General features: G+C 43.4%; 1 protein-coding gene across 3 annotated transcripts; it reads left to right on the top strand.

Moving 5' to 3' along the window:
• The first annotated feature begins 431 nt into the window (after positions 1–431).
• LOC143110420 (uridine-cytidine kinase-like 1) lies at positions 432–24,353 on the top strand. Of its 3 annotated transcripts, none has more exons than XM_076273315.1 (15): positions 432–527; positions 1,676–1,878; positions 2,855–2,961; positions 5,095–5,265; positions 7,456–7,527; positions 10,083–10,272; positions 10,395–10,456; positions 14,157–14,176; positions 15,264–15,362; positions 15,751–15,844; positions 16,405–16,467; positions 16,738–16,860; positions 18,380–18,487; positions 19,861–20,017; positions 20,564–24,353. In XM_076273315.1, exons 1-15 carry the CDS (start codon positions 448–450, stop codon positions 20,638–20,640), a joined length of 1,626 nt encoding a protein of 541 aa, XP_076129430.1. In that variant the 5' UTR covers positions 432–447; the 3' UTR covers positions 20,641–24,353. The 3 variants fall into 3 exon arrangements, with proteins under 3 accessions (XP_076129430.1, XP_076129428.1, XP_076129429.1); XM_076273313.1 differs by having other exon boundaries at positions 432–536; XM_076273314.1 differs by lacking the exon at positions 14,157–14,176 and adding an exon at positions 12,832–12,848 and having other exon boundaries at positions 432–536.
• The last annotated feature ends 256 nt before the right edge of the window (positions 24,354–24,609 follow it).

The raw sequence follows: 24,609 nt of genomic DNA, 5'->3' as shown, positions 1-24,609 counted from the left end.
AATTGCCAACGTTTCTGCTCTTTGTGAGTTCGAACTAGAAAGTACCTACTAGGCATGCAACCTCGAGGATGTTTGTCGTGAAAGTCGGCTAAATAAATTAGCCCCGTACTCGCTCATGCATACCGTGTATAATCTGTGTAATCTTAGATAATACTTTACTCCTGACTGGTCCATAATCGTCCTCAATGAAAAGAGCACTTTTAGAAATCAACTGAACCATAACCATAAGGCTGTGCATCTTACATCGTCCCCAAATTATGTTCGTTTTCTCACTGACGGACTTGATTAGATCAATTAGGAAACTTACTAATGGTCACTGCCGAAAGGATTCTAGACATCCACATTAAACTTCAGAATGCAAACTCAGCTGTGCGCCTCAAATGTGCTCGATGACGTCAGCGTACTTCCGCTTCGTCGGTGTGTGTACACGCTGTCTGGCATGAAAACATGGCAGTGACAATGAACCAAGCCGATGTGCAGATGCAACCAAAGGAGGAGGGAGACGACGAAGATCGGTCGATTTCTAGGTCTGACAGGTAATTATTTTGTCAAAACTATTAAATAATCGGCCTTTTCTTTAGTATATGATGAGCTTTTTTTCAAAAGCTGGACCCATTGCGGCTTAGCTTGTTAGCTTGCTGTAAAACGGATTAAAGGAATCGGCTGTACTAAATATAATTGATCTAAGTTACAGAATCTTACTCCCGTTATTGTGTAATGTTAGTAGATATGTAAATTATTCTATTACAAAAGATTAACCCGTCCAAGTGCCTGCGTATGTTGTACAAGCTTGTGGTCAGGCTAGTGTGTATGGTACGTTACGTGGCGTGATAACGCGTGGCCACACTGTAGAAGCAGAGCGTTAGGTGTTTGTCCGTTGTCAGTAGATGTGACGGGAGTGATGTTGTTATTCACATTACTTTTAGCAATGCCAAGTAAAGCATCCTTTAATGAATAGATTATTAAAACTCTGAAAAATGTGAGCTTCACTCGAGTCCCGCCATAGCTAGCTAGCTTGCTTGCTAAAATTCTTCACGGTACTTTAATCTACAGTGCCTGCAATTGCGATTGATGGGGATACGGTTTTATCTATTGCCATATTTGACTGTCACAGCAACGAAATGTAAAGCTATACAGCTAACATTATATATCCAATACTTTAATTCCAGTTTACACTGACTAACACCACTCAATAGAAACCAGGAGGCCCCGTGGCCTTTGATGTGACGACGTTACAGGCTTTGCAAGCTAGCTATGGCTGATGGGGCTATCACTATTTCGCCATTCCGTATCCCGCTCCCAAGTGATGACTGCCTTACTCAGACGAGTATCCTCTGTTGGCTGAGCCATTGTGTGGTTTCCTGGAAGGGGGTTATGAGAGTTCAAACCTTTTCCCTCATCCCGCACTGATATTAATTTAAATGGTGGGTAGATACTTGTTCATGAGGCGATCCTTAAACACATGGATCCTCTCATCACTGCCCACTGGACAGTCCTCAGTAACCAAACTGCTCAGTTCAAAGTGGGTATACAGTGAGTTGACATGGCATGTCTGATGGCTAATGGGAAATGTACTATACTTATGATCTCACATATGTGAACTTGCATACCGGTACAGGTTCAGAAACGATGTCTCATACCTCTCTTGCCATTAATCTCTTGTCTCATACTGCAGTGGTAGTGGAGATGATTCCATGGATGGTCTGTCGAAGCACAGATGCCCCCCGACGCCCTCACTGTCCCCACAGAAGCGGGCCACGAGTCAGAGTAAAACCGAACCACCTCTCTTGCGGACCAACAAGAGGACCATTTACACGGCGGGCCGTCCACCCTGGTACAATGTCACTGGGACCACCTTCAAGGAGGCATTTGTCATTGGTCAGTCCACAAAAACATGTTTCAGTAATTAGTCCCAATATATCGCTCAGCTAAAAACCTTTCAGTTCAATTCAGTTTTGTTAATGTAGTTACAGAATATAATGTATGAGTCATAGCACTTTACAGGGCACAGCTTGAACTCAATTAGGAGCCAAGTCATCATTAAGATAGATTATCAGTTAACATTAGTTAACGTTACATACTGTAGGTAGAAGAAGAGGAGTGAAGAACCATAAGATTTGAGTTGAGATGGTATGGTGGTACCCTGGAGGTATCAGCAGTTCCCTACTCAGAGATGGGTATAACCTTTAGTCTGTTATTGCGTCCCTTTTAAAGCAATACACTTAAACTTTATAGGACAGGGGAGTCAAACTATACCATGCAAGGTGTTCTCCAGACTAGGCATCGTTTCTACCGCTTACACAGATGCAGGAGAGAAGGGGAGAGAGACGGGAGAAATTGGAAAGAAGGAGCCTTGAGATCAGATGAGCGAGAGGGAGAGCTTTGCTTGGACGAGTGGCTATGCTGTGTCGCTGATTGGCAGAGGCCCCACAGTCATTAGTATTCAGTGTGCTGCTTCTGCTGTGTCCAGCTGATGGGTTACTATTTCACACTCGGGTGTTCCTGGGTCGAATGTTCCTTTAAAAAAAAGGGAGGAAAAAGACGAGAGACTCCTCTGTCCGAGACTGCCGACGACTTCAGTCTGTAGGAGGCAGGAATATATCCATCCGAGCGGACATGACAACCAGCTCGTAGACAGGAGAGAGAGCAGGAAAATCAACGAGGAATGGGAAAAAGAAGAAAACATATTGTCTCTCACAGGGTATGAAGGGGGCTCTAAGGTCACATCAGCAGTAAGGGATTTCAGTTTGTTCTTTGATAACATGGTGTCTGTTCAGGCAACTTGTTTGGTAGACTTAAATCCCTTTTAACCACAATTCTCTAATGGATTTATACTGTATGCTTGTTTTTGCAGGTTTGTGTGGAGGCAGTGCCTCAGGGAAAACCACTGTGGCCAATAAGATCATTGAAGCACTAGATGTACCATGGGTAGTCCTGCTGTCCATGGACTCATTCTACAAGGTAAACTCATGATTGTCTATGACAGAAGATAATCAAATATAAATGACCGTTCAATATATTTTTTGTAACACTCTAGGAACCATTTAATACTGTTATAAACATTGGACAATAACCTCCAACATCATCAAACATGTTCTGAATGCCTTTTTAAAAAACAGGTGGAACAGAATTTGGAGTGAACACATAAGCAAAATATGATAGAATGAGTGAAAATAAGCAGTGAATTAGTTTGCAAGGATTTGGCAGAAACGACCCTACTTTACCCACAGTATGCTGTAAGAAGACATACCATACATAACATCATGGTAATGGTGTGTGCATGAACATGTTTCTGTTTCTGTTTAAAGTTCAAACACAGCATGAATGCTTAGAATGTAGAATATGTAGAATATTTTGGACATCGTGCAATATGGTTCCAGGCCTTCCAAAGTGCTTGGAGGAGAATGCTAAGCCCCTGTAGTTCTGCACCTGTCAGACAACAACTTGGGATTAGGGGTCATTTTACCATGTACATTTATGTTTAAGGAGTTTCCTAACTGGCAATACTATGTCCCAACAGTCATGCTGATAGAGCAACTGTAATTGAGTGAGGGGTGAGGTAGGCTACACGTGAGGTGTGTGTGTGTCTGTGTGTGTCTGTGTGTGTGTGTGCGTGTGAGAGAGAGAGTTAGGGAGTGATGTGTGTGGATGACTATTTGGATGGGTGAGTGAATAGCTTTTACAATGTGTCATAATGTTATCATTCATCATGTTAAGAATGTATATTTCAATACAAAACGTGTAATGTTGGAAAATTAGGTAATGGCGCACTAGAATGGCAATGGTAAACTAGGCATACACACAACAAAAATGAGCAGGGATCGGAGTAACAGTGGAACAGTCATGTTAAATTTCCCATAATGGAGATGATGAGATTAACAGTAATACTTCCTGCTCTAAACGTATAGGCCTACATAAGACATTGTCTAAAAAAGTAAAACATAATAGTGGGTCTGTGTTTCTGCCTGTGTGGCTACAGGCCTCTTATGAATATTATGAATGAAATGTACTTTTTGGAGGCAATTTGTGGTGTGCTTGACTTTAGCCCACTAATTGCGTTAGTAATGCTCTATTCCCCACTCCAGTAGGAAGATCTGAGGCGAGGTACAGCTATCCCCTGCCCCCTCCTTCCCCTTTTAATGCCATCAGTCATTGATGATGATTCCATGATAGTTTCGGTTAGCTCCCGTGGAGCAAATTAAATTGTTTAGGCTCCCCTATACAACGAACATCATCACAGGATCAGAGGATCCATCACAAGATCACAGGATCCACTCAGTCAGACCACAAACGGGAGCACGTTCAGTGATGATCATTCCATTTCCTTTCTCATATCCTGTAGATAAGAGACCCTGCATTCCATGCAAAATAACACTGCGTTGCAGGTGTAATGTTAGATGAACTTGAGGCTGAAGTTGATATGGGCAGGAAATAGTTATTTGAATTTAAAGTGGCAAAGTCCGAGTCAAGTCTGGAGACAATAGCATGGAAGTCCAAGTCGAGTTGCAGGTAATTTCTAATTTTGTCGAGTCTGAAGTCATCAAAATCGAGTCGAGTGACTCGAGTCATCGAATCGAGTGACTGAAGTCCACACCTCTGGCTATAAGCGTCACACTTTTGAAGAAAGTACGTTCTGCCAGGTGTGTGGTTAGGCACTCGATCAAACACAAGTCCTTGTGACAAATCACATTCTGTGATCCATTACATCGTGTTAATGATCTGGTTGGGCTGTCTTAAAAAGAGAGCTACGAGCACGATGTGTGGGCACTGTAGTGGAGCCTCACAGTGTGCCAGGGTGCCTCTGGCTCCGTCCTGCCCACCATTAATCCCCATTTTGCTCTTTAATTGGCGAACCTCGTAATGATTAGCAGATCAAGGGCGCATTCACCCATCATCCATCTGTTTTATTCCACACGCGTTTTTAAATAAAGTGTTCTTAGCTTGGTTGCTAAGTTGATCTCTTTTTTTCTGTTATGTTTCATGGTGCCACAGGAGTGTGGTTGATTTCTAACATCAATAATCCATACTATGGGGTAGTAGTGAGCACCATAAATGTTTATTGTTTTGTTTGTTTGTTTGCCCCTTTCACTGCAGGTGTTGTCCAAAGAGGAACAGGAGCTGGCAGCCAAGAACGAGTACAATTTTGACCATCCAGACGCCTTCGACTTTGAGCTGCTCGTGAACGTGCTGAAAAAATTGAAGAAGGGCAAAAGCGTCAAGGTGCCCGTCTACGACTTCAACAGCCACAGCCGTCGGAAGGAGTGGGTAAGAGCCAAGAGTTTTCTCATCGGGTTTGGCGGATTGTCAGATTGGATTGGGTGTGGAGGAAAAATACAGGTGTTTGTGAAATGCTAAATTAATGTGCCTCTAGTCGTGTTTGAAATGGTGCACATGTAATTATTTTGATATGTCCTGTCCTGATAGAATTCATTTATATTGGTAAGAAAGCTATATTGTGGACATGGGGCCCTAATTTAAAGTCGGGATAAGGTGCAAAGTGGCATGTGTGAGTTATGACTTCACCCACTGATTTTTGTGCTTAGGATCCTGCTCATATTAAAATATCAAATAGATTTGGCGTGGTTATTAAATTGGCTTTAGTTAGACTTTAGACCTCACACTTTGCCAGGCATTTAAATTAGAGCCCATAATGTCTTCAAGGCTGAGTTTCAACTACCTGCAGCATTTGGTGCAATTTTCTGTTGCCAATGAATTATGAATCTTAATCATTAAGTGGAAAGTAATAAGACATATTGTGGTTCCAGACCTGTGAATGTGACGGAAAAAGGCAGTCAGATGCATTTATGAAAAACGATTCTGTCGTTGCCTTTATGCTATCGAGTCTCAATGCAATTTCATGGCTGAGAGGACTGAAGCAGTTTTCTTTTTGAGACTCTGGAATTGAAGGTGTTGGCACGGGGACAGATTCGTTTTACGATTGTTTTCCAGGTGCAGTAAATGCAATTATCCCTCTCTACTCTACCTGGAACCCCCTATAAACTTAGCCAGTGGCTTCTGCGGGCCCCAGGCAAATGTTTATGGTTGTGGAAGTGCTTCGATTTTAATCACCCCCTTATGAACAAGAAGAGTGACCCGTCATCTGTCCCCCATAGCCAGCAGAATTCCAGAGGTCACCGTCACAGCAACCAACTGTAGTCTCTTAGAAGTCGGCTAGAGTTCCAGGAGGTGTATTCGCTGACTGAATGGGGCGGAATCGACTGGAAGGGACCAGTTTCGGCCACTCTCGCGCATCCTTTTGTGTGCACGACCCCTCGTTTCCGAGGGATCGATTGGAAGATGAACTGCCTATTGACAGTCCTCTTTCCTCTCTTCTCTGCTTTAATGGCATCGTGACGCCATTAAAGTCACGCTGCCGCAGGACCAGAAAAAGAAACAGGAGCGTGGCAGAGTGGCCATATATGGTGCATTGTCATCTCATTGGAGTTGGCCTTCGGTATCCACTCGTTTTTAACCTCATCTATGCAGCTTGGCACGATTTTCTCGGCCCACCACATCTTCTCCCTCAGTCATGGCAGTTGCAGTCTAGCACAGCTCATCTGAAGAATTTCTGAAGATTGTCTCGTGTGTGTATGTGGTGGGAGGGGGGAGGGGGGGGGGGTGTATGTGGTGGGGGGATGGGGGTAAAAAGAAAGGAAGAATAATCACATTATCCTTCTGGCAGATAGCCGTGGAGTAGGGTAATTACACTGAGCACATCGCCTCGATTAGCACTGTAAATCAGAGAAGCAGGTCGGTGAGGGAGAACAAGAGGGAGAGATGGGAAAACTCCCAGCAGCCAGAAGGCGATGATTAAGTCTTGGCTTTGTTGTAAACATGTCCTGGCACGAAGGAGTGTTGGGTGTGGAGTCGACTTCTAGGAATTCTATGCCCTCAGAAATCGCTGTATCCCAGTATCTCCTCTGGTGCCTCCCTTGGCCTCAGGTTTTGGCAGTAGGTTTGCCTTTAGATGGCAGCCTGGTACTAGTGCAGGCCGTTGAATTACCCTGCCTTGTTGAGATGTCCTACCATTCTAAATAGTTAAACAAACTAGTAACATTAGCTGTCTCAAGGTTTTTATTAAGCGCTGGTTTTCTATACTTCATATACTGTCTATAATTTCAATACCAACATATTGACGTTTCATCTGCGATTAAGAATAAGAAACTCAGTGATTAGCAGACAGAATCCCAGCATTATCGACTGAGGGATAAAATATAAGGTAGGATAACATGACAGGCGTTCATGGTCGAATGTGAAGATTCGAGCATGAAGATTTTTTACAATGGATTGTGACCTTTTTAGAAGGCAGCGGCACATTAGGCCTCGGTAGGATGTTTTAATGAGTGGAGTATTTCGACAGAACACCGGCATTATGCAGGAGGAAAATGCAGGAGGAAAATCCCATTCTGATTCTGGTTTATGGGCTGAATTATGTGCTTAATTTATGTTTTACAGAAAAATGTGTATGGGGCCAATGTTGTCATATTTGAAGGGATCTTGGCGTTTGCCAACAAGGAGCTGTTGAAGGTAAGGACGTGTTCTGTTTATCTCTTAAAATTTTTTTTAATTCTCATCATGTTCCCAAAAGGGTTGGGGTTGGAATCTAGGATGGAGAACAGGAGATGTTCATGTCACACAGGAGATGTTGAAAAGAGTTAGAAGTCGGAGTGGGAGAGGATTACTAAGAAACTGAAGTGGAGTGTGCAGGAGATGTTGATGTTGAAAAGAGTTAGGAGTCGGAGTGGGAGAGGATTACTAAGGAACTGAAGTGGAGTGTGCAGGTGCACAAAAGGGAGTGAAAGAGAAGTCTCAGAGAGAATGAGAGAGGAAAGGAGAGGGAGGGACAGCGCTAGTGTCAGGTTTCAAGTGAATGACCATGTGAATGCTCTAAGGCTCTCTGAGGAAGAGACGAGTGAGTGAATGTAGGCGCTACCCTTCTCCATTGGGTGGCGCCACCGCTGCTGCCACCGCCCTTTGCTGCCCGTGCAGCAGTACCAGCTCTGTGGTTGATTAATGAGCCTGCCAGTCAGTGGAGATGGCAGCAGCTCTGATGAATGGAGCCATGCCGCTGCACTGGAGGAACTGGCAGGAAATGATTTGCTCTCGGTTTGCATGTCGGCTCCGCAACAACCTGTGATGGGGTGGGAATCACCAGCTCGATTTAATCTGACTGTTCCGTTCAGTCATGAGCTCCAGGATATGATTCGACCGCATCATAATTAATGTGGTGGTGCTGCAATTTGCTGATTTATAACTCCTAGTATTTTTTATTATTTGCTTTGGAAACATAATCAAAGAACCAAGCATTCAAAATATGATACAAATATAATATAAATATAGTATAAAATATAATGATAAAATCAAAAGGATAGAAAGGATAAGAAAATCAATGCGTTGGAGTGGGATCAACTGTTTTTGTAATGTGGTTACTCTAGTAGTGTAATATGAAGTTGAAAACATTTTCATTTGTATGCTAAAAATGTAAAAAGGCGAGACCCAGTTTTCGACATGCTATTTCGGTTGCTATTCTCGATTAATCCAACCCCCTTCTCCCACTTAATGATGCCATTCTTGCTCTTGACATCCATTGAGGGTAACATGTGAGTGTTGCGATCCACCACCAAGAAAAAAACAAGAACAGATTCTGTTCTCGATTGATCGTTATTGGTCCAAGGAATCTCTGGGCTTGTATATCAGTGACTCAATGACACTCATGTCATGAGTCAGAAGTCAAGTTTTCTTTTTGCCCTCTTCTCTTCTGGTCTGGGCAAGACCTCTTTTTCATTCATCCGCAGCAATACTCCACTGGCTCTTTTGTGTGGACCGATCGTTCGGAGTGAAAGTGCTTTAAGAGATCCATACAAATTTAACAAGCGAGGAATTGTACGAGCCTCAGCAAAAGCCGCTCTGTTTAGAAGTGATTCATCACCCCAAACTTTTTTGTTTTGTTATGGATGACTTGAGGGACATCTTAAGAATAATGCACAGTTTGTGTTTTCCCCATCTCGCTTGTTAACAGGAACCCCCTACCACCACCCCAGGAACCTGCTCTCCTGGGCCTCTTTACCGCCAAATGTTGCTCACTATTTTCCAAGTACCTATTTTTGGATACGACCTTCCCTTGTGCTGGCTGGGAACATGTACGGCACGCACAAATATTTCACTGTCCGCAGCATTCTTATCTCTAACTCGTATGGCAGCTGTAGAATGGATAGAAAGATAGATAGATAGATAGATAGATAGATAGATAGATAGATAGATAGATAGATACTTTATTGATCCCCAAGGGGAAATTCAAGGAGATGGCTGGTGAAAGGGGGTGTGTTGGGGGTCATCCCCGCTTTAAAAGCCGTCTAAAGGGGAGATATGTGTGAGGCTGAGGTGATCATAGAAAGGGGCCTGGCGTTACAGTGTGATGGACTGCCATGGCCTCTGTACTGGTAGTATTCGGGGCCTTTTTATGTGAACCTTTTTTTCCCATGGTGCACAGCACACACTTCATCCTTGGCCCTCTCTCAAGCTGACAGGTCTGCTTGCACTGCTGTTTGTGTATGTGTGTGTGTGAGTGAGAGAGTATGAGTGTGTGTTTGTGTGTCTTCTGATTTAGTGAGTTTTGGCTGTCTAGTTGTGTCTTTGATTTACACTTCAGTCTGTGTCATTGCCATCTATACACCATTTGGGGGTAGTTGCATTTTTCCCCCCCTTATTCAGTGTAACATTGCAGCCATCGGTTCTAACTTTTTGCTGAGGTGAAAGAATTGAACTGTTCCCCTCCTGCATGTGTAGTTCCGATCCAACACAGCTGACAATAGATGTAGTCCTTGATGCAGAATAGAGATGTGTGGTGTATCTGAAAGCTAAAATCAATGTTAAATTAAGTATTGTGTTTCTTAGAAAACCGAGAATGATTTTGTGCTGTGTGAATCCATTGAAACTTTGAACTGCTTGAGCAGATAATTTGTTGCAGTATTAACCTCATTGCAAAATAGCACACTGAGGACTGTGAGTGTTTTGTCAGAAATGCATTGGATGACCCCCTGTTCTTGCTCCTAACCCCCCCTCACCCCCTCCCCCTCAAATAGACACTAGACATGAAGGTGTTTGTTGACACGGATTCAGACATCCGCCTGGTACGTCGTCTCAAGAGGGACATATCAGAGCGGGGTCGTGACATCACTGGCGTCATCAAGCAATACAATAAGTTTGTGAAGCCGGCATTTGAGCAATACATCGAGCCCTCTGTTCAGGTGGCAGACATTGTCGTCCCCAGGGGTACGTCAGAGTTGTTTGCTATGTTTTTTGCACACCCATCATTAGGACACATTTTCCTCTATCGTTCTGTGGATGAAATGGCCAAAGTACTCACAGGATGTATGGTGTTGTCTGTGCTGCAGGGGGCGAGAACTTTGTGGCTCTAGATCTGATCGTGCAGCATGTGCACAGCCAGCTGGAGAAGGTATGTCACCCAGACTTCTTTCTCTGTCCTTTGTGGTGTGTTTTTTTACAATAACATCGTCACGTGTTGATGCTCAAATATAACCTCCCTGGAATTTGTGTTATGCATGTTTTTTTTTTTGTTTTTGTTTTTTTTCATGCAACCCGTGTCATAATATCATACTATGACGTGTTGTAATAATCAACTCTCAAAATGAATACAATGTGAATTTATGACCAGATGTATTATTATGCATTTTATGACTATTAGTACAGTTCTTTCTGAGCTTGACAGTACATGTAGATCATATCTAATGTGATATTTCACTGGATGGCAATAAGTTTGCCTGTAGTTTGCCCAAGAATCATGCTGGTAGTGTCAACATCTTTGCTGTCTATGTCATTGCAAATTATAGTTTTTTTTAACAACTATGCCAATGAGGGCAAAGATGTTTACGTTTACCATCGCCTCCCTTGGCTGTGATTGGAATCATTGAAGTACAGGCTCCCCCTAGTGGCCTGTTTCCCTCATCGACAGTAAAGTGACACGCACATACACGCAACCGCACATACAGGGTTTACCAGTGGGCTGATGTCTACTGGAGCCACACATTAGCAGATGGTACAAAGCAATGATCATAAGAGCAAAAGACTATTACGACTAGAGGCATATAGAGAGGACCAGGTTACTGTGTCTCATCAGTGATGCCTTATACTCCGGGATCTTACTCCGGCTGTCCTTCGCTAGGCTGTCATCAGCACCATTCTGCTCTGCGATCGCTGGAACGGCGGCTTCTTTTTATGGCCTTAGCCCTCGTCTGCCATCCATCATGAGGGGCCTAACATTAACGCGACAGGCTGTAGCTCTTAGTTAAAGACAAGATGGAACGTCTCGACCTGGGACCTTCATGAAAAGGACTGGTTTCTGTTGCATTCAATCACTGTCCAGGCTCATGTGGGAAGGGCAATGCAGAGCCTGTGTAAGTGCAGTCTGGATGGGATTCACCATCTTTAGCTTACCATAGAGTCGGACTCTCCTTTCACTCTCCCATAAACCCCAATTTACACACTAATATGAGTGTGCACCAGGCATGCACATTAACAAATGCTCTTCGTGCTTGAAAAAGAGCCAGGCATTAAAGATTCTTCCTGAATGAAGTCCCATTCCTTGCTCGACGGTGTGTATCAAGTCATGAATTATCTCTCACGAGAGACAGAGCGAGAGAGAGAAAAGGAGAGAGGGAAATGCTAAAAGAAAGATAGAAAAGCCAGAGAATGCGGTGGGAGCGATGCTCCTCCAGGGATCCATCCGGCTGGGGGAGGAGGTGACTGATTACAGCTAATGAAGCGTGGCCCTCTGCCCACAGAGAAAGATGTCATAAAGCACCACTGCAGAGACTCGTGACCGCGGCTCGCAGGCCCGTTCGCCCCCAATGCAGAAACCTAAGTAGAATTTATGCTCAGTCGTAAGCCCTTCATCATCCTGGACCATTGTCTGTGGACTCTACCCTGCAAGGGGCAGTGACCTTCCAGGCTTTTTGACTAAATAACGGGTAGAATCAATCAGTGCGACTTTGCCAAAAGAGCTAGACAAACACTATGGAAATGGCTTGCACTCACTATTGTGCAAAATAAGTTTAAGATTTGTATTAGCATATTTTCTACCACAGAGCACTATGTGTCAGTTTGATCATAACAGAGTCTCAACATGTTACTTACTAGTGTTGAGTCACATGTCTCATGCATTTAATCAAGACATTTTTTGAGTGATGACGTGACTTTATCATGTCACCTGTGATCAAAACAATGTCTGTTCGCTTAAGCCATCCTTACACCAGAAGACTTTGACAAGATTTGGGAAAGATTCTTGAAAGATTTTAGTCTTTTGAGTAAAGCTTGAATGGCATTAGTTAAAAGACTCCAATCTTTCAAGAATCTGTCCCAAATCTTCAAGTCTTCTGATGTATGGGTTGCATTACTTGTATTTTGAGGGCATGGTGGAGCAGCGGTCTCGTCACTACCTAATACCATTGGGAGTCTGTGTTGCTTTGAATAAAGGCGTCTGCTAAATACCAGTCAACTTTATTTAACTAACTTAGAGCCACATAGTAGTTCATGTTGGACAGGGAAATTCTCCCGTTGTCCAGAATTTTTGCATTGCACTGCATTATCTTACATGTGAAGTCGGTGTTATAACTGAATGACTCGTTGATTAAGACTCGGGTTCATTCTGCACTCCATTTTCATGAGTTCTGTTTTTTTATTGTTGTTTTTATTTTCTCTCCCACCCCAACCCCACCCAAAACCCCCTCCCACCCCTGCGTGTACCCTTCGTAACGAACCGCTTGCTAAATCCCCCCCTCCCACACTCGACCGAACGCTCTCTTAACATCTCAGCGTGAAAGCACCGTGAGGTATGGCGTCCACCTTCCTCCCTCGTCATCTCTTATCCCGCTCTTCCACTTCCTCCCTCGTCATCTCTTATCCCCCTCTTCCACTTCCTTCTGCCCCTCCTCCATTGCCTTGTTTCTTAATGTTCATCATTCCTCAAATATCAGGCTCGGGTGCGTTTCCCATCGTTAAGCACCCTAACTACTGCCATTGAATGATAAACAGTGACAATAATTCTGTAGTTTTTTTTTTAACCCTTTCACGTAGCTACCACTATGGTTGTTTCGCAACGCTAATGGGAAACGTACTCCTGAGCGGGAGAGACAAAAAGGACATATGCCCTGTATGGTCTCCTCACTAAGGGCTCCCAGTTAGGTGGGTGGGGAGGAAGAGATGGAGCACTGTAGCTGAGCTTTTAATGATTATGGCCAAGGCAGCCATGATGAGTCTGTTATCGCCTCATTAATGAGCGATCAGGAATGAATTTATGATTAACTTCTAAAAGACCTGCCAGGTTGGATGAGTGGGGAGCTATGGGGAAAAAGACCTGCCAGGTTGGGTGAGTGGGGAGCTATGGGGAAAACGACCTGCCAGGTTGGGTGAGTGGGGAGCTATGGGGGAAAAAATCTTAGTTGGCCAGAGCGGTGTTCCATTTGTCTCTCCTGAAGAAACAGCTGTTTTTGGCAGCAGGCGCTAACATGAGGGAGGGGTGGATGTGTATTTCAGAGACTGGTGGCTAATCTGAACATCTTCACTTGGTAAACAGGCAGCAATCATTGCACTCTGCAACTAGGTCTCTTTATGACCTCCATAGCTGAATTCCTTCACAGATAACATGGCCAGTTTCCAATAGATGGATTAAGTCTAGTCCTGGACTAAAAGAAAAATTCTCTTTAATCTAGGACTAGGCTTAATCCATGTACAGGAAACTGTCTGTAATTCATTTTTTTTAGTTAATCATGTTAAGTTTTAGCTTCAAATTCTGTTGCTCCACCACTGGTCTGAATCAAGCACCACCCCACCCTGAAAGCATCCCTACACCCCAAAGCGAGAGGGGGTCTCCTCTCCCCTTGGGTCATGGGGGGGATCCCCTCTCAGTGCGGCGACAGACTCGGTGCCACAACCAAGTGACTGAGCTCTAATTTGGGACGTTCTTTTTCCCCTCTTGTTGTTTCTCTTTTCTCTCTCCCATCCCTCTCTCTCTCTCTCTCTCTCTCTCTCTCTCTCTCTCTCTCTCTTTACTTCTTCCTGTGTCTGTCTCTTTCTGTCTCCTGTTTTCTGTCTTTTGCCCTCCCCTATGTACGTCAATGAATATTTGTCATCTTCTCCAGAGGAAGCAGCGTGGGGATATGTGAGAATAAATTCCTGCATCTTTGTTGTTGTGATCTCCCTTATCTTATTTAACAAAGTTCATCAATGTGAAATTCTTACATTTTTAATCTAATGAGTTATTTTAATTACTTTTATTTTTATCCAATTAGGATTTGGCACATTTTGTTTCCAGATACGTATTGGTGGTCTCATGGGCACGTCTCATAATGAAGTCTCATATTTAAAGCACACTGAAATACTCCAGGATTTGATTATTGCCAAAGAAGAAATTACCTCAATTTTGAACTCATATTTGACTGATTTCGACTTGACCAAGGTGGCTCTATGCTACCAATTAGTTGAATTGTAAATCAGATTGTTAGACGACATGTAGCATCTGTATGATTTATGTTTGCTACAGCACTCATACCTTATATCACTTCATTTTATTTTGAGCTTTGCCTACAACTCACAAGTCCAGGAGTATAGCATTATGGTCATTCTGTCTAGAATATCACCTACTGTAGATTAGATGTTTGATGGCTGGTAGTTGATTGTAGGTCCATGAAGCCACCACATGGTATCCAAACTAAAGGGAGTAGGCTAGAAAGTGTTTGAGTGCTGGCATCAACAATGTGTAATGCATGACTAAGACAAAGCATTTCTACTACATTAGTCATTCATATGATTGATTGTGTGTTTTGGAAGTATGTTAAATGGCATATTTTAATTGACATAGGCACATAGCCATTAACATATCTATTTGTTAAAGGTTAGTCACAATTGACTTGTTTGTGCTGCATTAAAACACCACCTATGATTATTTGACTCTAAACGTGTGGTGATCTATAACCCCAGTGTGGCACATCGCTTTTGTCAGCTCTTCTGGATTAACACCCTGCAGTGTAACCTGACTTGTCACTGACACCCTAACATTTTTAATGTCAAAATGTCAACATGATAAAAAAGGTAAAGGAGGAGGAATAGTAAACTCTCTTGGGAGTTCACTTCCCCTCCCCTTTACCCTTATGCTACAGGTTTGCGTTTTGTTGTAAAAAAAAGTATATTTCACCTTGCATTTCATGACCAACTGACCAACCACAATCCCCTAACGTGTCTGCTGACAGGTCAGCCCTGGCCACAGCGCATCAGGGCCAGCCGCTACCCAAGACCCTCACGGTCCTGGAAAGCACACCGCAGGTCCGCGGCATGCACACCATCATCAGGTACAATCCCCAATAGCTCAGGAGCATGGCTGGCTGGATGTAAAAGAAGAACAGCTGTGATCGTATGCTCACTGTTATATCGTTTACACGTACCTCATACCACACAAGACCACAGGGTACTGTGCTCACACATGTTCACTATCTTAAACATGCATCCAAGGACCTTGCACCATGTGGAGAATTTTGTGTAGAGCATTCAGAGATGAATGACCATTGGTAGGAATCAGACACTTGGGAGTCGGGCCGCTTTCAGCCACTGCCCCCCTGCAGCGTCCTCATCTGACCCTTCACAGAGGCTAAAAATGATCCTCCATAAAGTCGCCACTCCTTTTTCTCCTGCAAAGGTAAATCACCTGTCTGTTCCTCAACCCCCCCCCTCCCCTCGTAGGAATAAGGACACGAACCGCGATGAATTCATTTTCTACTCCAAGCGATTAATGAGGCTGCTGATCGAGAGGGCTCTCTCCTTTCTGCCCCTCAAGGTGAGTCCAGCGGCCCTTCACTCAGCCCACTGACCTCCATTATACTACAGAGCTACTCCGCTCTGCACCACTGACCTCCATTATACTACAGAGCTACTCCGCTCTGCACCACTGACCTCCATTATACTACAGAGCGACTCTGCTCTGCACCACTGACCTCCATTATACTACAGAGCTACTCCGCTCTGCACCACTGACCTCCATTATACTACAGAGCCACTCCGTTCTGCACCACTGACCTCCATTATACTACAGAGCTACTCCGTTCTGCACCACTGACCTCCATTATACTACAGAGCTACTCCGCTCTGCACTACTGACAACAGGGAAGCCATGGCTATCTGGTAGATGTCATTATATTGAGGCTGTGTCAGACTTAATGGGTCTTTGATAGAAGGACTGGGAGGCTGGTGTATTGAAGGAGAGGTCGGGAAGGGCGGTGATTTATAATTACCAGAAATGTAAATGGGATGTTAAAAGTCTGGTTAATGGAAGTCTGCATGTGGAAGGTTTGTTGTTGTTCCTGCTAACATGTTTTTTTATTTCCATGTCCCATGCAGCCTGTGTCTGTGGAGACGCCTCAAGGGGCCATCTATGAGGGGAAGAGGCTCAGTGGAAAAAGGGTATGTTTGTTTTTCTGGAAACGTCCTTTGATAGTGTTGGTAGCACAGCCCCAGTGGTAAGGGTGTGTGATTTTATTGATAAGATCCCAACTCAATTGTGCACTTTTAAATATGGGATCCGTTTTGGACCAGTAGATGTTGGACCGGTATTTATGATGTTATGTGCTTTATGATTAGGCATGTGTGTGTTTGAGGTTGTGTGGTTTGGACGGTTATACATTAGAAAAGTAAGGGACCACTGTATGCAGGTAATGTTGACTCTGTGTGTAGATCAGTGGGGTGTCTATCTTGCGAGCAGGCGAGACGATGGAGCAGGCCCTGATGGCCGTCTGTAAGGACATCCGTCTGGGGAAGATCCTCATCCAAACCAATCACGACACTGGAGAACCCGAGGTATCGCACCACACACACTTTCACAAAAGAAAACTATGGAGGAATGTTTTCTATTGTGTTTTCTTTTTGTATTCCTCATTGTTGATACCCTGAACCAGAGGGAGTTGGGGGGCACCTCAAGTACTGCATGTAGTCCAGACAGACCTGGGCAAGCTGACCCAGAGGAAGTGATAAACTTCCTAATAGAAGAACCTAGAAGTTTCGTCACCTAACAAAACATAGTCCAAAGGCTCTTCTTTTTCGAGGCGTACCAGTTGCTATTAGCATAAATTGTCACTAAACCACACAGTTGAAATTCCACCCAGGCAGCCATGGCCTACTGGTTAGAGCTTTGGACTTGTAACCGGAGGGTTGCCGGTTTGAACCCCGACCAGTAGGAATGGCTGAAGTGCCCTTGATCAAGGCACCTAACCCCTCACTGCTTCTCGAGCGCCGCTGTAGCAGGCAGCTCACTGAGTCAGGATTAGTGTGCTTCACCTCACTCTGTGTTCACTGTGTGCTGTGTGTGTTTCACTAATTCACGGATTGGGATAAATGCAGAGACCAAATTTCCCTCACAGGATCAAAAGAGTATATATACTTATACTTGTGGTCTTCCTATAGTAGTTCAGCTTGACGTCAGTTCAGTCAAAGAGGATTTGTGTACTGCAAACTGTTGCCCCATGGCCATGAGCTTTTCCATCAGTCTTGCTCTTTGTTAGCTTAGAGAGCTGTGAGAACCTGTGTCCTTGTGTTGACATCCTTGAAAAGGGGGCGCGTTTGATTTATCCCACAACGCCAGCACACATAAACAAACTATAACACACACGCTGTCTGCTGCCTGCTGATCTATGCTGCACTCCACACACCCAATTATGCACTTTCATACACACATGTTCACACTGTTACATACTCTTTCATGCACTCAGTTACATACTCTTTCATGCCCTCTCTCTCTCTCTCTCTCACACACACACACACACACACACACACACACACAAACATAAGTCATAAACCTCCTGTCCCATGCATTTTCTTATCTGTGCCATATCAGTCCTTTTTGTCCTCAGTCCAAGCCATTTGTCAAGCCTACAGCTAACCAATGACCTTATGTTCAGCTGCAATACAAACACCTTGCAACAGTTTTGCAGTGTTTTACGTTAAGCCATTAACTTTGCTGTCAATGATGCGTGTCCAATGCAGAATTTTAATATTTGTTTGGCCTGTTGATGTTTGATTTATATACAAGACTCCTTCAATAGCCAATCAACGCAAAAAATAAAACAAGCCATTAACTCAAGCAATTCATTCTCTAACATTAAGTATGGAGATAATTGATGACTGTTCCAGTAGCCGTACATAATGGACTGCAGAGGTGGTACTGTAATGCGATCACATTGACAAGTAGAAGCATAACGGGCAATAGAGTCAAGCTGTGGTACAAGTAACTAATTTAGCAAAGTTATTTAATGAGTGATGAGTAAGGAAGCCTTTGTGTAAAGTGCTATTGTAGCTTTATGGTTGTTTCTCTCTCTTACAGCTCCACTACCTGCGCCTGCCTAAGGACATCACTGAGGACTACGTGATCCTGATGGACAGCACTGTGTCCACCGGGGCTGCAGCCATGATGGCCGTCAGAGTGCTTCTGGTGAGGGGACGCTTGAAGTTGATATTACGTAACTTTATTTGTTATTTAGTAGACATACTTATCCAGAGTGAGTTTCTAGTGATCCAAGGACAGTAGTTCCAGGGGATGATGGTTCCATTTAACAGGGACGCTACACCGGACACGTAACCTAAGCGTTTCGTTCGCAGAGCATCTGCTGCAACAATTAGCCTTCACTATGACCAATGGACCTGGCTACACCAGACGTATTGGTGGCGTGTGCGTTCAAAAAAATTAGACCAGTCTTCTAAAAGTGTTTTTGCACTATGCGAATGGAGCACTTCAGTTGCTGACCCGGTGTAGCCTCCCTGTATCCCTGTTGAGGGTTCTAGTCCTCGCTTAGGGGCACAGAAGTGGCAGCCACAAACTCATGACCACTAGACCACCACTGCCCCTATACTTTACCAATATGTAGTGAATGTACGGAATGACTCACAAACTGCTTAATTCATAACTGAGTATCTGAATCCAGTCCTTGAAGTTGTAGACAGTCAATATTGTCCTGAAGTCCTGAAGCCAGGTCAACCTGAAGGGCCAGAGGAGTTTATAAATGGCCTTTCTGTAGCCTCTGCATCGTTAACCGAAACAGAGACTGTCGACAGCATGATTGAAGAGGGAGGTTGTGTGGTGGGGGACAGTTTGGAAAAATAATGTTCTGCAGCTTGCTCATTTAGTCACCACTTTGCAGAATAACTTTGAACTTCTTACTATATTAACAATATTGTGCTGCTCACAGATGGTATAACGGTATGTAAATGCGTCCCAAACCTTCATGGTACAGTATGGATGCTACTGAAATGTGGCATTTCGTGGACATGGTAAAGAATAATACAGGTTATAGCTAGGGTAGCACAAGAGGCAAGACGTCTTGGGTCCATTTCCCCAAAAGCATACTTGTGAACGAACTATGATAGCAACTACCTTGGTAGTGTCACACTAGAGTCACTAGCTTTGAGTTGCGCATGCACAAACACTTAAGCTTCATATTGTCACATATCATGTTTTTTAATTTTGGAAAATTAAAAAGTAAGAGCTTTTACTAAAATGTGACCAAAATATGATCAAATATCAACATCATATTTCTGTATCGTTTATGTGTGACTCAAATACGGTCGACTCCCATTTGGCAGTGACGCTACCACGGAAGATGCATCGTAGTTAGCTACTATGCTTTTGTGAAACGGGCCCCTGGTGAGGAGATTAAAAGGGTGTGGCAGGTGGCTGCACTGGCATGCATGTAGGACGTCTTAGGTGGAAAAAAAATATATGACTTTTGAAGACTGAAAACTAAAAAAGGAAACATTCCGATAAAGCATGTGCGCAATGCTTTTTTTGTTTGTTTGTTTTTTCTCCAGGACCATGATGTCCAGGAGGACAAAATCTTCCTGCTGTCCCTTCTCATGGCTGAGATGGGAGTCCACTCGGTGGCCTACGCCTTTCCCAAGGTCCGCATAATCACCACGGCTGTGGACAAGAGGGTCAATGACAAGTTCCACATCATCCCAGGGATTGGTGAGTCGAGTCACTCTCTTCCCTTCATCTGACCTGACTTCTCTCTGTAGGCATTCAAGCATTAGAAGCCAATGTGTTGTTACTGCAGTTGTACTTTAGTAGACTTGTCCAATGGGGACCGTTTCCCCAACATGAATTAAGCCTAATCCATGACTAAAAGAGGACTTCAATGAAGAGCTCCACTGAAAACAAGCTTTTAGTCTAAATTAATGTACAGGTAAAAAGCCCTTTTATTATTTAAAGTCAATGGGATTATTACCCGAAGTCCTTAACCGATTCAGCCAATCCATCTGATTGACATGTCACAGGGTTTTCTATCACTGAGATTTTGAATGATTTGAGTAAAATTGACATGGAATAAGTGTCTTGGGACAGGTATAAATTGGCTGTTGACTTTGTGGTCTGCAAATTGCATCTCTTCATTATTCATAATGATGAGAAAGTGTACTGTACAGTATTTTATTGTGCTGTAAGAAGGTGTAACTGTTAAGTAACATCTATGAATCTGTTTACTAAAATATAGATAAAAATGTTGTGTTGTTGTAGGTAATTTCGGGGACCGTTACTTTGGGACAGACGCCCCTTCGGACTGGTATGAGAGTGACGAGGGGATGGACTGCTGATTGATGAGGGTGCTGGTGGGATAGAGGCACACACTGTGAGCACTTACCTACACTCAGCATTGTCCCTGACCCTTGACCTACATCCTAACACACCCACCCCACCCCAACCCCCCCTGAAATGCCCATATTGCCCTCAAAGCCCGCAACCTGCCCTGCCATCCCTCCACCCCCCCCACCCCCCCAGTCATTGTGCCATCCCAGACTCTGCTGCTATGCCCACACCGCCTGAGGCTCTCTGCCTCTCATTGCAAGGCCAGAGCTTGGAGCCTCTCCCGACCGCCTTCGCCAAACAGAAATATTGAACTGGAGCCCATACTGAAGACAACTGCAGAGGGCTGACTTTGGTCAGAACAGTTAATGTCTTTCTTTTTTACTTTTAAAGCATCTGTGGAGCTTAATAGAGAGCATTTTCTCTTAATGATGTGTTGTTCTGTAGAGTTCCCCTCTGGTCCTTCAGTAAAGGGTATGGCTGCTAGTAAGGGGTCATGGAATACTTTCTGCTGTGGCTCACGTACATGTGCTTTGCAATACTTCATGAGAGGCATGCAGGACAGGTGTGAGGTCCATAAGTGCTTGAATTTGGAAGTGAAGAGTAGTTGTTACAGCTTGATTCTTGTTTCTTTTTAGGAAGTAAATTCTTTGTGCACAAGGATAATGTCCTTCTGATTTTGTTGAAGTCTTAAAACTGAAAAAGTTGTAAATGATTGAGTAAATGTTGTTTTTTCTATGAAAAGGTCTTAGTGTTGAAAAGGGATAGCCTGTGATCGTAGAGTGAAAGGGAATCAAATCAGGAAAGTACCTTGTCCAAGGGATCATTTTTCCCTCCTACATATTTTGCAGCTGCAACAATTGTCTTTCAGGTATGCAATACTTCTATTTTCAGCCATTTTATTCTTGATTGTCTACTTGAATGATTATTTTGTTTTGTAAATTATTTTGTTGATGTGTATTTAATGTTGTCCAGGCAAACTGTTTCCTTTGGTTTCAAAATACTAATCCACACATGGCCATTTCACACGTTCAGGACTGGGCACGTTCAAAGCTTTGTTTAGTACGTCTTTATGAAGAGGCCAGATTTGAATGGTATTAGGCAACAGATTAACCCCATTCTGGTGCAGGCCTCAATATAGGATCTCAGATGAATGAATTGCATACTGCATCTCACCATGAACATACTTCTAATGTGAAGTGAATATTGAAACATTTTGTGGCTGCAGAAAGTATCAGGGGTTGAAGGACCATGTGGTGATATTCCACATCAGCTAGATGCTCACTACATTATAATGTGTCCATAAGGATGTTTCAGTGTTTTTACATGCAGTCACAACACATTTAAGATGTGTTCCTTATGCATAATATAATGTGTGGGGTTTTTTCTCTAATTTTTTTTTTTAACCACAGTGGCTGTAGCATAAGGGACATCTGCTCCATAGAAACATTTGACTGAATGATCTAAGCCAGCGGTCCCCAACCACCGGTCCGCAGGACATTCCTAACCGGGCCGTAGCCTACGACATGAGTTTAAAAAAAAATGCATGCAAACTAAACTAAATTTAATTCGCAATAATGTCACGTTTTTACATGGCATAGGCCTATATGCAGTTGTTTGATTGCACGCATGTTTGCATTTTGCAAGGTCTATTTTCTTACGTCTGTCTGTCCCGCCTTCAACACTTTTACATATTGCCTTCAGCGCTGCGCAGCCTCAGGTCAGCTCACTTCGCTTGATCAGTTCTTGGCGAACGGTAGTGTCACACGAAGTTAACTAAACTGCTAGAATGATCAACAACAAAAAACAAGCATTTTTAGCAGGTCACTGGTGTACTGGCCAGAGTGTTTGAGTTGCGAGAGCCGCTGCAGAGATTTCTTACAGAAAAAAAGTCACCGTTAGCTGCACATTTTAGTGATGAGGACTGGGTGTCAAAACTCGCTTACCTGTGTGACATATTCGGGTTGCTTAATGACCTGAACCTGTCACTCCAGGGGAGAATGACGACTGTCTTTAAACTGGCAGATAAAGTCGCTGCATTTAAAGCCAAGCTTGATTTGTGGGGACGACGAGTGGACCGTGTATTTGATATGTTCCAAACAGTAGTGGGTTTTGGGAGAGACTGAGGCAGGGCCCTTTCTCTCGCAGCTGGTGCGCGATCACCTTGTTGCGCTTTCAAATGAGTTTGAGCGTTACTTCCCATCCTCCAAAGATCCACGGCAAACCAATGAGTGGGTCCGCAACCCATTTGTCAATATCCCGAATAGTCCTAACTTGTCAGCGCAGGAGGAAGAGCAGTTGATCGAAATTGCTTAAGAGTGTGTATAAGGAAACCTCTCTGGCGGGTTTTTGGATCAAAACCAAAGCAGAATATCCCGAGATAGCCGTAAAAGCGCTGAAAACGTTTCCCACCACGTATCTACCGGTATGCGAGGCCGGGTTTTCGGCAATGACTGCAACTAAGACCAAATTGCGCAATCGACTGGACATTTCAAACACACTGAGGGTGTCACTGTCTTCCATCACCCCCAGATGGAAGCTTCTTGTTGCAGGGAAACAAGCAGGGCTCCCACTGATTATATTCGTAATGCACGTTTAGTTCTCATGTTTTGTTCCCATATTTCGTTAAGCATGTTCACACTTATAGATGTAGCTTCAAGTTCTTCAATATTCATAGTTCATATTGTTCAATTTTCACTTCTTCAAGTTCACGTTTTTCACAAGAGATCGTTACCTTCACTGTTCATACATAACTGGAGCTAGTTCTTTTCAAGTAATGCATGCACAACACATGGAACCCCTGAACCCCCAACCCAACCCCCCCCCCCCCCCCCCCGGGAATCAAACCGGTCCATGGTACATAAAAGGTTGGGGACCCCTGATCTAAGCTATATTGAAGATTGTCATTGCTACCAATTATATTTTTCAAATCTGAGCAGAACTCATCTTTCAAACTTAGATGCCACAGTATATAGGCCTATGCAATATAATTATTATACAGGTAATCCATCAAACATACCTCTGAAATGTGTCATTATTCCCCTCTAACCTTTGCTAGCAATTAGTTCTGTACAATGCCAAAACTGTTTACAATGTTTTTTTTTTTGCTTTGAGCACAAAGTATATTCTCATATTTGCTTTGCCAGTTTTGTGTATAGAAATGTCTGCTTTAATGCCCCGATATTAGGGTTTTTAGAAAATTGTTCTCTCTTAAATGCAATGCATTTCCTTTTGTTGCATTTAACCATACAGTAGCTTGACTGTTTTGAACACTTGAAATGTGCAAGGATGGACATTTTTATTTGTACTGTTTTGTGTTATTGAACACAGCAAATATAAACCCCACCTACACCAACAGATCCTGCCATTTATGGTCAGCCCAGACAGCAGATGTATCGAAGTGAAATATCTATAGATGACCACGAATATGTTGTAATGTAGGGGCTACCTATTTGTTACAGTTATAAGCAGAGGGGGCATCTGTGTGAACTTGTAAGTACATGGTCAGAAAAGCACCTACATTGAAATCCTGAAACATGTTTGCTCTATGGCTTATATAACTGTCCAAATGCTCTACAAGCCATTCTCTTTTGAACTGTCTGAATGCTATGTCATTTTGTGGTAATAAATAAACTAAAAGTCCTATGAAGACAAATTAAGGAAGTTTGAAATGGATTTCACTTGTGTGTGATATATGTGAAATATAAATGAAAAATCAAATTACTGTTTTTTTTCCTGTCATTTATTTGTGGTAGGGGAGACCGGGGCTGGTTGGAACAAGGGCAGGTTGAGACACTGTTAATATCCAGGCTACTAGAGGGAGCTGCAACAAAATTCCAACACTAAACTGACGGCCTTATTGAGTAGAGTAAACTCACGTATGTAACTGGTCTCCAGATCATTAACCCTTTAGGTGAGAACAACTTTTTGATTTTGTAGTGTCAAAACTTAGAATATGCACCTCCCACTAAATACATCCT

This window comes from Alosa pseudoharengus, unplaced genomic scaffold (assembly GCF_046254945.1).
Source record: "Alosa pseudoharengus isolate Yale_2024_CS ecotype anadromous, Long Island Sound unplaced genomic scaffold, YU_APseudo_1.1 YU_APseudo_1.1_scf_7, whole genome shotgun sequence".
NCBI classification, from domain to species: Eukaryota; Metazoa; Chordata; class Actinopteri; order Clupeiformes; family Clupeidae; genus Alosa; species Alosa pseudoharengus.
This window is presented reverse-complemented; position numbering and strand designations above follow the sequence as displayed.